We start from the raw sequence: 11,831 nt of genomic DNA on the forward strand, positions 1-11,831 counted from the left end.
AACAGCCCAGCTGACACCTCTTTTCTCAGGCAAGGCTCCCATTTAAAGAACACTTCTCCACGTCCATCACCTGCGCTGTATTTCTTGCTCCTATCCCCACTTCTCCAAATCTTTTTACCCCCTCCAATCACAAGGCATCAGTGACACCAAATAAAGGATTTCTGCTGTTGCTACAAACCTGAAAAGGGCTAGGTAAGAGATTAAATAGTTGGGTTTTTCATAACCACACATCCAAGGAAATGTGCCAATGTCTTTTTATTTGCATATCTGGCAGACTGCCCCAGACAACTAATACATAAGTGACAGCGTACAGGTGTATTAGTTTAGAGTTTGCCTTTAATCTAGAGGTGTCAATTTGCTTCTGTTTTAATTACATCCATCTTGATATGTTATTACAACCTCATGAAACTTCTTCATTATGTGAATGGCTATAAATACATACACATGACAAACAGTTGTTATAAATTTTCTGGTTCAGCAGTGGAGGCACAATATCGTAGCCCACACATCACGTACATTTAAAGTTTCGGTGCTTCCTTGCCTCCCGCCTTCTCCCCTCCCCCTTCCCTTCCTTTTATTTTCTTTCATCCAAGACCAAGATTTAATTTTTATTTATTTCTTCATTTAATGGATGCACTAAAATTCCCTTGCTGGTAGCCGCATTCTGATACAAACGCTATCAGCTTACAGAGCCCTTCCAGCATATGTGTGTCCTTCTGGGCTGCCTCTCCGCGAGAATGTCTGTTTGTCATTAGGCAAATATAAGGAGATTGCACTGAGGTCTTATAAACATGCAAAGATCCACTTTTGTAGTTACATAATTCACTGAGTTTTTCAACACACATTCTGAGGTTGAAAACTTGGCAAATCCATCCACCAGATGTATCTTTCTGATCCCAGAACTCATTAAAATTTACTTTTTTTTTTTTTTTAAAGTCCAGCCGACTCAGCTGTTGAGCCACATTAATTGCATTTTTATTATTTTTTTCCATAGTTAAAGTGACTAATGCTGGAAGAGTCACTGCCTATAAGCACAATAGCCAGCCAGTAGGAATTACTAGGACTTTTAATCGTTCAGTAATATCCAAATCACATAAAATAAAGAGAGGCAATTTTGTCCCCTCAAAACAGATGGTTTTGATTTTCAGTATTTATTTTGAATTTTTTTTTAAGGGAAGAAAAGAAAGGAGAAAAGACACAATTTCACACCAGAAGATTCCATTCAAAGGTCAAAGTGCCCTTGATGTGCATTAAAACCCACAACGCTAGCAGAGTTGCGACATAAATTGTCCCCACCAGCAGCACTTCTTCCTCTGCCTTCTTACCACAGGGCCTCCTCTGAGGTCAAAGCTACTTTCTCTGCCCCAACCCTTCTCCAATGGGTTTTGTGCTGTGCCTGGCCATTCAGCACATCTGGCCAGCTCTGGAGCAAGCTGGAGAGAGCATGTTATCCAGCTCTCGCCACAGCAGCACCTCCCAGCTCCTGCCCATGTCCTGGGGAAGCTGGGGACCAGATGCCAGCGTCTGAAGGACCCTGGAAGGATGCTCCAAACACATTTTATATCAAAGAGCTGGTTTATCCTGCTGCCTCTCCTCCACTCCCACCATACCCGTGAGAAGAGGCATCACCAAAGCCGATCCTCACATTGAGAGGTCTGTCCATGCCAAGAGCAACCTGTGTGTGGTTCAGGAAAGGTTGACACTAACCAGTTCTGTCTCCTTGGTTCCGTTTCATGGGCAAAGTAATGAAAAATGCCTTTCGCGTGCCAGGAGGGTGAGTTAGCAGCAGCAGTAGGGCACTTCAGAGCAATCTGCAAACTTGGTTACCTGTTACCAGCCATCCTCTTAAAAAGTCATCCCTCTCATAGCTCGTTACGGAGCACAGCTTCTCAAAAGACCTTCATGAATTCAGTTCTTGGTCTGTCCATCATACAATTGCATGGGAGTGCAAAACACATCTGAAAGAGAAATACACCTCATCTACACCTATGGTGCCACACAAGGAAAACCCCTCCAGAACTTCAGCCACCCTACAGCTAATCTAAGCCCAAATTTTCTAGCTCCTACCTCTATTTCCCTCTCTGACTGCAGCGTGCACCGTCCTCTTGCAGCACCCCCACACCTGCCCCAGATGGCTCTGTCCAGAGGATGCCCAGCACAGCACACACCTCGAAGGCTGGAGAAGTCTGCTCATTGTCATGAGCTCATCCAGCAAAGGGCAAGCCTGGGCTTATGGATGGAGAAAACAGATTGCTGGTGTTTTTATTTCCAAACCTATAATTCCGCCTTTGCTACCAAACAAAAGCACAAAAAGATGCAATTTATAAAAGCACTGGTTTTAGAGGAAAAGCAACTTCTAACTCTGAAAAGCTGGCAAACGTGCACAACAGATTAATGGGCGATCATTTCTGCAGAGAACACTAAGCTGATCTCCTGCATAGCTGTGGAGTAACTATTCCCACTTGGACTTGGGATATCAATGACATCAGTGCACCAAGCGGTATTACAGAGCCTGAAGTCCAGACAACCGGGCGCTTGGACACAGCGGATATTAACACACCTCTGCACCCCTACCACATCTTCATCTCGGGAGATCTTAAAATCAGGAGGACCAAGCAGCACACCGAACAAAACCCAAGTAAATCCACAAGGAGTGAATGTCAAGCAACGTGATCAAATTACACCTGACAGGCAAAAAGCCACAAAGAGAGAAATACGCTTGGTGCCGGGGAATAACCCACTTCTTCTGCAGACTTTCACGCCGCCACTCCTGCAGACAGTAAGGCAGAACCAAAACTCCTCCTTATTACGTTTACCAGACTAAAGATTTACCCTTTTGGTTAAAGCCTTCCCTCTCCAGCACACGAGTGTGTGAACTTCAGCAGCAGTGTTGCCAAGATACAAGGAGAAAAATCTCAAGATATTAAGGTAACGCACTATTTAAAGGCAAACAGTACAGCGGAGCTGAGCTGGGGATCTGACAAATTGCCACTGCACGTTCTGCTGTTACAGCAAAACAAATCCCTACCTGCATTAGCCATTTCTCATTACTTACAAAGTAGATTTTCATAATATCCATTTTACAACAAAGGAATTTAGAGGACTGTGATGTTCTGAAGTGGTCTTCACCATGGCTTGGCACCACGTCAAAACGACAACAAACCAACTACACAAGAAATGCATGCAGCTGGTAATTTGTGGCACACACCAAGCCAAACCCCAGCGAGAATACAGATACTGAGCTGATAAATCGTACGGATGATATACATGAACATAGAGAAGCAGCGCAAGCAGTTTCCCTTGCAGAAGGCTGCAGTTCGAGTAGAGGAAAGCTCAGAGTTAAACATCGCCACGTTTCAGCCCACAACCTCCTAACTCCGTTACCCTTTTATTAATTGCATTTGAGACTTCACTAAACTTGAGCTTAGGCTATTTTTAAAACCTATCTGACTCAACTTATTGTTGCTCAGAACAAAGATTAAACTTCTAATTTAGCTGCAGATAATTACAAGGCTGCAGGTCAGACCCCCGGTGTAATACGGAAGGGTCTTCCACTCAAATTGCCAGAAACATTAAAAAAAAAAACAAAAAAAAAAACCTAACAGATGGGGAGAAAGGGGGGGCATTTCATTGAGCGAGGAATCCTGCCTCTCTCTCTCAGCTGAAGAGTTACCAGGTTTAACAACACTTAGGCAGGGGCTGAGCGTTCCCCAGCAGCACGGGCAGGGCTCCCACCAGGGCACAGAGCAGACCCCACCTGCAGCTCCCAGGAACATCTCCCTCCAGTTGTGTTCCCATCCAGTCCCTGGTATTTCTCTATTGATCTCAGCATTGTAACTCAATCTTTCAATTACTCAGCCCCTTGATGTCTTTCTGCTGATTTTTTGGCCTTTCCCTAGTGATCATTTTCCTTCCAAGTTCCTGATCCTTTACCCTTATTTTATAAATCTGTTTCTTTACACTCCCTCATCCCAGCAGAGGCCCCAGATATTTAATGAGAAAGGGCTTACTTTCTCACCCAAATAGCGGAGGAGAAAAAAAAAAAGATGCCAAGATAAAAAAGGATAAGGGTGTCTTTTGTCCTATTGATACGTGGTATAATTCCCATTAATGTTGAGCTTAAAGAGCGGGGCCAGTGGAGACTACTTGAATCACATCTATCTAAAGAACTTGTCCTTATAGTTTAAACTCTTCCTTCTTTAACTCAAGGCCATTGTGCCTCCTACTACCACCCATGGGAAAGGCAAAAATCCCCACCTTCATTACATTGTTACCTTCAGGAGTTTAAAAGAGTATTTATGCAAGGATCACAATCCTCAGTCATTATGTGCGCGAAGAGATGATAACAGCTCTTCAACAGCTACATGAATCGGGGGGAGCTGGGGGTGCCCAGCCTCACAGAAAAGTAACAGGCTTTTATTCACATGTCCAAATTATAGTAACATAGGTTTCAAAAATTACCCGAGAGGTTCCTTTTGTGGAACACACATCCTGCTGCTCGCAGTCCCGGTTTCAGTTTTGGTTGCTGTTTTTTCATCTCTGGTTGCAGAGGGTTTTCATCGAGAGATTCAGCTGCTCTGTCAAGGTTATCTCAAAATTTGATCTCAGGTCAATTTACTGTTTCCTCTAAACACATAATGAAAATAATAAGCACATCGCTTCATATGATATCCCAGCGTCACACAAAACCTAATGCCACTTGTTATCCGCAGATACCTTCATTTAGTTACTACCTTCTTTTCTCTGCTGGTCTAAATCTGAAGACATGCGTGTGCAAACAGACTAGGACAAACACCAAAGAACCTAAGCAGTCAATAAATACAGGAAGGACTACCAAGATTTGCTGACAGCACTGAACAAACACCTGATGTTATGATGCTGCTGCGGTAAGGCACGAAGATCAAATTCCTTTTGAAATATGAAAGGATAGAGACAAGGCAGGACAAACTGTGTCGGAATCTCAGAGATTTTAAGTAAAGGCTAATCAAGCCATGAAAAGGCTGGTGTGAAGAGCCTGATCTGGGGAGAAACCCCACTGCCAGCCAGTTGTTCTGGTGTCCGAGCCCAAGCTTCTGCTGTCACACAACCAACCTATTGATGAGTGTTTTTGGTGGGCACCACACAATGGTTATTAAAGCAAATTCCTGCCTTCGGATGCACACACACGGTTACACTGTGTGTACACAGCACACAGACATGCTGTTTAGACCACAGCATCTTCAAAACCTCCTATTATTTCCACATTTTGTTTGTGTAACAGCACTGTTTCTATTTAAAAGCCGCTATCAGCTGTTAAGTTTTACTCCATTTAGTCTTGCATTATTTTGTGCCCTCAATAGGTAGAACTGCCATAGCTAACATCTGCCTAAATCACACAAACTCAGTGGAACAATTGCTTAAAAATTATTTACACTAGGTGGATGGAATCATCTGACACAGAATTTGAAACTCATTAAGCAGCTCCTTGACAAATATTTGTCAGCATTTCTCATTTGTAATTAATTACATTGGGCTTTACCTGACGATAATTTAGCATGGTCTCAAAACAGACTGATGTCTGCATGCTGAACAGAAATTAGTTCAAACGTGCGGTGAGGAACTGCGCTGGTTTTACGGAACAAGAATCGCCATTTAAATGCAAGCTCACCCCTCCCCGTGCCATTTCTATCTGTGCTTTATAAATAAATATCTCTGTCCCATTTCAAGCTTGTCAGATGAACTGCCCGAGCTGAAGCTAAATAAACATCCGCAGAAAAAGCTCATTACCTTACTCAGGGTTCAGAAAACCCAAAACCAACTGCTTGCTCCGTAGGGATGGTTGGAGCTGACTCAGGAAGTACAGAGTACTTCCCAGGCTTTAAGCTATCTTAACATTCAGGTCAGATTTCGTTTCTCATCACAGCAAACCACCTTCCCCACCGCACGCCAACAGCCCTGCCACATCGCCCTGCTGCCTGACGTGCCGGGGAGAGGAAGGAGACATCTGTGAAATCCCACCTGCCCGAGAGCTCCACAGAAACCTCCCCAGCACATCACACAGCAAGTCACCCCAACAGATCCATTTATCACATCCTGAAGGAACGCCCTTTCCCTGTCAAACCAGCATCAACAATGCCCACCTGGGTTTGGAGAACCTCATGCAGTGATTGTTGGAAACAAACGTGCCAGAGGTGCAGGCTACAGCAAGAGGTCAGCTTGGTGTCTTGCTGAGCACAGACACCAGCTGTCTGCACCCTTCTCCTCTTCCAGACTAGAAGATTTTGGGAGGCCAGAGAGCTGAGGGGTGAGTAAGTGCTGTGGAGCGATGCACAGAGCCTGCTGCACATAGTCCCAGCAAGGCCACCCGCGGGAGGACGTGGTGCTGAGATCAAGCTGCACGGCTACACCACTGTGCTAAACCAGAGGCACCTGGGGGCTGCTGAAGGTCAGAGCTCCATGTGGGGCACGGGCCTTCAGAGCACCTCACTACAGCACAGCCTCATCAGACCAGGCAAGGAGCAGTCTGGCCACGTTTGCAGTAACACCAGATTTGCTCAACTGTTGCTCCAAGACAACAACAACCAAAAAAAAAAAAGTCAATGAGAACCTGCTGTCTTTGCCCACTTCCCTCTTTCCCTGCTATTCCCCACGCAAACATAAAGGAGATCAAGGTACAGGCTGTCATAAACCCTGCTGCAGATAACTAGAAGCAGACGGCCTCTCTTTCTACACCAAACAATTTACACTGCAGAAACAGAGGAGGCTACTGATACCTGGACAGAAAAGCAGCTCGAAGAGTGGGAGCTGCTTAAAGAGATAATTGTGCTTTAAGGGATGGGAAATTTTATCAACATGCCCATAATTGGTGTTAACAGACACAGAGGACTCCTGTTGGAACTACAGTGGCCATCAGGTGCATCTTCTCCTGCAGCACCTGCGTCCCCTTAGAGTCCACAAGCCCCACACAACCTGGCGTTTTGCACAATTTGGGCTTTCCAGTCACCCCAACACAAGGCATTTAGAAAAGGTCAAGCAAAACAAAGCTATGTGGAAATCCTTGCTCTTGTTCACAGCTTTATTTGCAGCACCCACAAAAAGATCCCCTGGGGCAACAGCCGGCTCCCACCCAACTCACACACCTCCTGCCACAAAGGTGGGCTCATGAGCAGGGCGCTCAGCCTCGTCCCTCCACATCCCCCCCGTGCCAGCCAGCCCACCTGCTGCCCGTCCTGGAGCACGTGTTTAGATCTTCCCATGGTGTGAAGTTCTGAACATCGGTCCTCACTGCTATTACCAACAAGCAGACTAAACACACCCTCTGTCTCACACTCTTGGCTGCACTAAGCCTGAGAACAGGCTGAAGTTCAAGCACAAATCCCAGTAGGGCAATCCTGTCATGCTGGGCACGGAAATCTTCTGCAACCTGGGGAGAAACCTCCACGGCTCCAAAGAGCCCGAGGCAGATCCAAAACACGAGGTGTGTAAACACCAGGGCACCTCTCCACGGCACCCAGGGCTTCTCAGCTCTGGTATGAGTTGAGACAAGAACCTGAACATCTCCCCTGGGCTGAGACATCTCACGACCTCCTTGCCAGCACTGAAATCGCAAGGAAAACTTGAGGCTGCTACAAGCAACACACGCAGTAATTCCTGCTACGTTGGGCTTGTGCCTGAGACACCTTCATCTCCCTCTGATCCTCGGAAACAACTTTCTCAACACATACACCGAGCTGCAGGGAAAAGCACCTAACAATGATTTTGTGACATTATTTCTCAACGCAGCATGAAATCGTTAGGTCAAAATGTGCCACCTATCACATGAACATTAAAAGTATGTCAAGTCTCAGTGTGCGAGCTATTGTTTTATCTGAATGTGATATTAGCTGGCAGAACTGGGTAATGTTTCTGCACTCCTTTTTAGTGATATAGGATTACAACAGGATGCAAGTAGTAGCCATTCTTGGCTTTGCAACGGGGAAAAAAAGCACAGCAATTTTCATTTCAAGTGGAAAATAAATAAATAAGGAGTGAAACACAAAAGAGATTTTTTCCAAAACACCCTACAAGTTCTGAACATAAAACTTGGTCCTTGATTCCCCTCCAGGAAGGGCTACGGCCAAATTCTCGAGTCCATATTCCCACAAAACCCCTAACGACACGAACCGGGGCTTTGTTTGAGGAAGAAGAGAATTTTGTCCAAATCCTCAGCTTGCAAATCCCACTCTTGCTGACAAAGACACGTCCACGCTCCTCTCCACGGCTCACGTAGGACACTGGTGGACGGGCTCACCAGGTGAGAGGGGTGGCAGCGGGGAGCCTGGCCATCCCCAGCACTGGTTCCCCATCACCCACACGAGCCTCTCGCCAGCCACGCGGAGGCTCTCGGGGGGAGCAGATCCTCCCTTGGCTTACACCGGGAGGAGATCTCTCCCAGACATGAGTCTGGGCTGGTGCAGGTGTAACCAAGGACAAAATTTGGCTCCAAAGGGTGGAAAAAAAAATCAAAAAAAAAAACAACAAAGAAAAAACCAACACCAGAAAATGCCACTAAGTATTCCTGGCTAAATATTTAAACAGCTTAAGAGCTACACAGATTTTTTTGTTAAACAATCAGCTTCATCTTCGCATTTATTTTGACAGTTCATAATTGTTACAGTTGTGATTCCAGTGCATGTAAACCCAAATAAATCTGCCTTTCACCACGCAAACTTCTCCCGAGCAGAAGTTAGGAACAACAAAGCCCTCCAGAGCAGCGGGGCCGGGGCTCCCCCGGCATCACCCCCCCACCCCGAGCCCCCGGGGGGTGACAGCGGCCGGGGGGGGGGGGGCCGGCCCCGGGGCTCCCCCTCGGGAGAGGAGGCGCCGCCCCCCTTTATTTTGGGGACAGGCAGACACAGACAGACAGACACCGCTCCCCCCCCCGGGGGAGGCCGCGCCGCCCACCCGTGCCAAGGGGGGGATGGAAGAAAAACGGGGAGGGGGGGGGGGGCTCGGCCCCGGGACACCGGGCGAGAAAAGTTTGCTCCGGGGGAGGGCAGCGGCTGGGGGGGGGACGCGAGGAGACGCGGGGGGGACACGGCGGAGTGCGGGGGACACAGCCGGCCGGGGGGGGACACGCCGGGGCGGGGGGGTCCCGCTGCCGGCCGCGGTCCCCGCGCTGCAGGTGTCCCCGGGCCGGGGCCGGGGCCGGTCCGAAGGGGCGGCGGGGGCGCCCCCGGCCCCAAAGGCGGGGGTCGCAGGGGCCGGGGGCGGCCGGCAGCGGGCGGGGGCCCCCCCGCGGCCGCCCCCGCACACAATGAGGCGCACACAAAGCGCCGCCGCTCCTACCTCCAGCGCCTCCAAAGTGACGAAGCTGGCCATCGCGAAGCCGTCGATAATGTCCTCTTCGGCCGAGGAGGACTCCCGCCGCTTCCTGCGGGGGGGCCGCGGCCGGGACGGCGCCGGGGGCCCATTGTCTTCCTTCTCGGAGCCCGAGGACGAGAGCGCCGCGGCGGCCCCGGGGCCGGCGGCCCCGCCGGAGGCAGCGCCCCGCCGGCCGCCCTTGGCTCGCCGCTCCCGGTCGCGCTGGGAGCGCGATCGCCGCTTCTTCCGCAGCCCGTTGCATCGCGCCGGGCCGTCCATGGCTCTGGCCGGCTCTCCCGCTGGCTCTCGGCCCCCCCCGCCCCACCGCCGCCGCGGATCCGGCTCCCCCGGCGGAATAACGGGGGAGGGAGGGAGGGAGAGAGGGAAGGAGAAAGGGAGGGAGGGGAGGACGGGCAGGGGGTGGGGGGGGGTGGGGGGGGATGAAAGAATCCGAGCGCGGTTCCACCGCCACCAGCAGCGAGCACCAAATGTAAGAGATTCCTATAAGCGAGCCAAGGAAAGTAATGGCTGATCTCAGGTCGCCTTTGTAAAAAAAAAAAAAAAAAAAAAAAAAAAAAAGCGAGAGAAAGGAGAAAAAAAAAAAAAGCCTCTCCAAGCAGGCAATAAATCAGAATAGCGGAATGCTTTGATCAAGGGGCTGGGAGGGCGAGGATCTCCGAAAGAGAGGAGGAAAAAAAAAAAAAAAAAAAAGCAGAAAAGAAGGGGGGGAATAAAGAAAGAAGGAGAGAGACCCGCTGGAAGGAGGGAGCTGAGAGTATTTCCTTGCACAAAATTTATTTTCTTTCTTCCTTTCCTCCCCAACTAGAAGAAGTTCCGAGGGGGGTGGGTGGAAAAAAAAAATATATCTGGATGTCTGGAGCTCCCTTTCTGTCTGCGTGTGTGTGTGTGTGTGTGTGTGTGCGGGGAAGGGTGCAGCCTTCCCCTCCCCGCCGCCACGCACTGCTCTCCCCTCCGCCTTTATCTGCGCGGATCAAACACAACAATAATGATAACGAGGCGTCCAGATGCGATTTTCTCAGGCACCGACCAGGGCTGGACTCCGGAGCGGAGATCGGATCCCAGCCCGGCCCCTCCAAAAAAAAAAAAAAAAAAAACAAAAAACACACAACCCAGAACCAAACAATAAAAGAAAAAAAAAAAAGAAAAAAAAAAAAAAGAAAAAACCCACACCAAAACACGCCCACCCACCCCGGCTATTAATACGGATCAATCACGGCAAATTCATCGGATTAATTGTGGCGAGGAGTGGGCGGGGGGGTGGGGGGGGGGGTGCTGGTGACAATAAATCCGAGCGGAGAGGAGGCTGCCCCCTCCCCAAAAGGGACCAGAGGCGAAGAAGAATAAATAATAGAAGGAATAAAAAAAAAAAAAGGAGGAAGAGAAAAAAAAGGTGCTGATGAGGCTCGAATACGCTCCAGCAGGGACGGCGGCACCGGTGCGCGCTTTCTGCTGCCTCGCCCCGACCGCGGGGGGTGCAGCGGGCCGGGCCCCCCCGGGCTGCTCAGCGGAGGAGGTTGGAGGGGGTGCTGGGGGGGGGGGGGCGGCGGAGGTGAGCCCCGGCCCCGGGGCGCTGCGGGGCGAGCACCGGGGCGATGTGGGGCGGCCCCGGCGCTGCCGGCCCCCGGCGGTCCCGGCCCGGCCCCGCTCCGCTCCGCGCCGGTCACGTGGAGCCGGAGCCGGAGCCGGCGCCGCCCGCTCCCCGCCGCGCGAAATGCGGCGCCCCGGCCGCGCGAAATAAGTCGCGGGCATGCGCGCAGGGCCTGCGCACTGCGCGGGTGGGGGCAGGCGGGAGGCAGGGGGAGGCCCGGCCGCACCCCCCCCGCCCGGCGGCGGCGCGGTTCCCGCCCTGCTGCCCCCCCCTCCCGTCGAGTTCGGGCTCAGTTCTCGCCGTCCCGTGTCCCCGCTCCGTGTCTGCCTCCCCCCCTGGCGGCTCGCAGCCCCCCCCTCGGGTGCCCTCCCGCACCGCCCCCCGGGGACGCGGCGTGGCTGCTGCCCCTCGAGGGGAGCCCCCCGCCCGTGGTGGCAGCGCCCCAACATGGCCGCCCCTCCGTCATGGTGCCCTGCCCGTGTGGAGCCAGCTGCCGCCTCGCCTTCAGCTCCAACCGCTGCTGGGCGGAGGGGACGTGTTACCCTCATCACCTGCCTCGCCTCATGGCCGGAGCCCTGACAAGTGTCCGATAACTGAGCTCCAAGCGCCCGATGACTGAGCTTGTGCTCGTGGTCACCCTTCTCACCTCGTCTTCCTCTGTCTCCTCCACAGGGGAATGGGCTGAGGGAAGAGGCATGGAAGGCGAAGCCGTTGGGTCTGCGTTAGGAGCAGAGACCTGGGAGGATGAGGAGATTTGCTAGGGAGGAAGATGGAGGAAAAAACCACAGCAAGCAGGAGCAAGGTGAGGAGGAGAACCCAACTGGTGTGCTCAGGGCAGAGGAGCGGGGCTGTGGAAGCACACCTGTGGGTTTCCTCCGTCCACCTGATGAGCAGTCTGTTG

At 51.1% G+C, this 11,831-nt stretch overlaps 1 protein-coding gene across 6 annotated transcripts in view; it reads right to left on the reverse strand.

Annotated features, from left to right (window-relative positions):
- AUTS2 (activator of transcription and developmental regulator AUTS2) overlaps positions 1-9,920 on the reverse strand; it is a 763,436-nt gene extending 753,516 nt beyond the window's left edge. For all 6 annotated transcript variants that reach the window (XM_082776109.1, XM_082776112.1, XM_082776110.1 and 3 more), the window contains exon 1: positions 9,307-9,920. In XM_082776109.1, coding sequence (XP_082632235.1) covers positions 9,307-9,600 — 294 coding nt within the window. In that variant the 5' untranslated portion in view covers positions 9,601-9,920. The remainder of the gene's footprint in view (positions 1-9,306) is intronic.
- Positions 9,921-11,831: the final 1,911 nt, after the last annotated feature.

This window comes from Aythya marila (assembly GCF_965140915.1).
Source record: "Aythya marila genome assembly, chromosome: 20".
In the NCBI taxonomy this organism is placed as follows: domain Eukaryota; kingdom Metazoa; phylum Chordata; class Aves; order Anseriformes; family Anatidae; genus Aythya; species Aythya marila.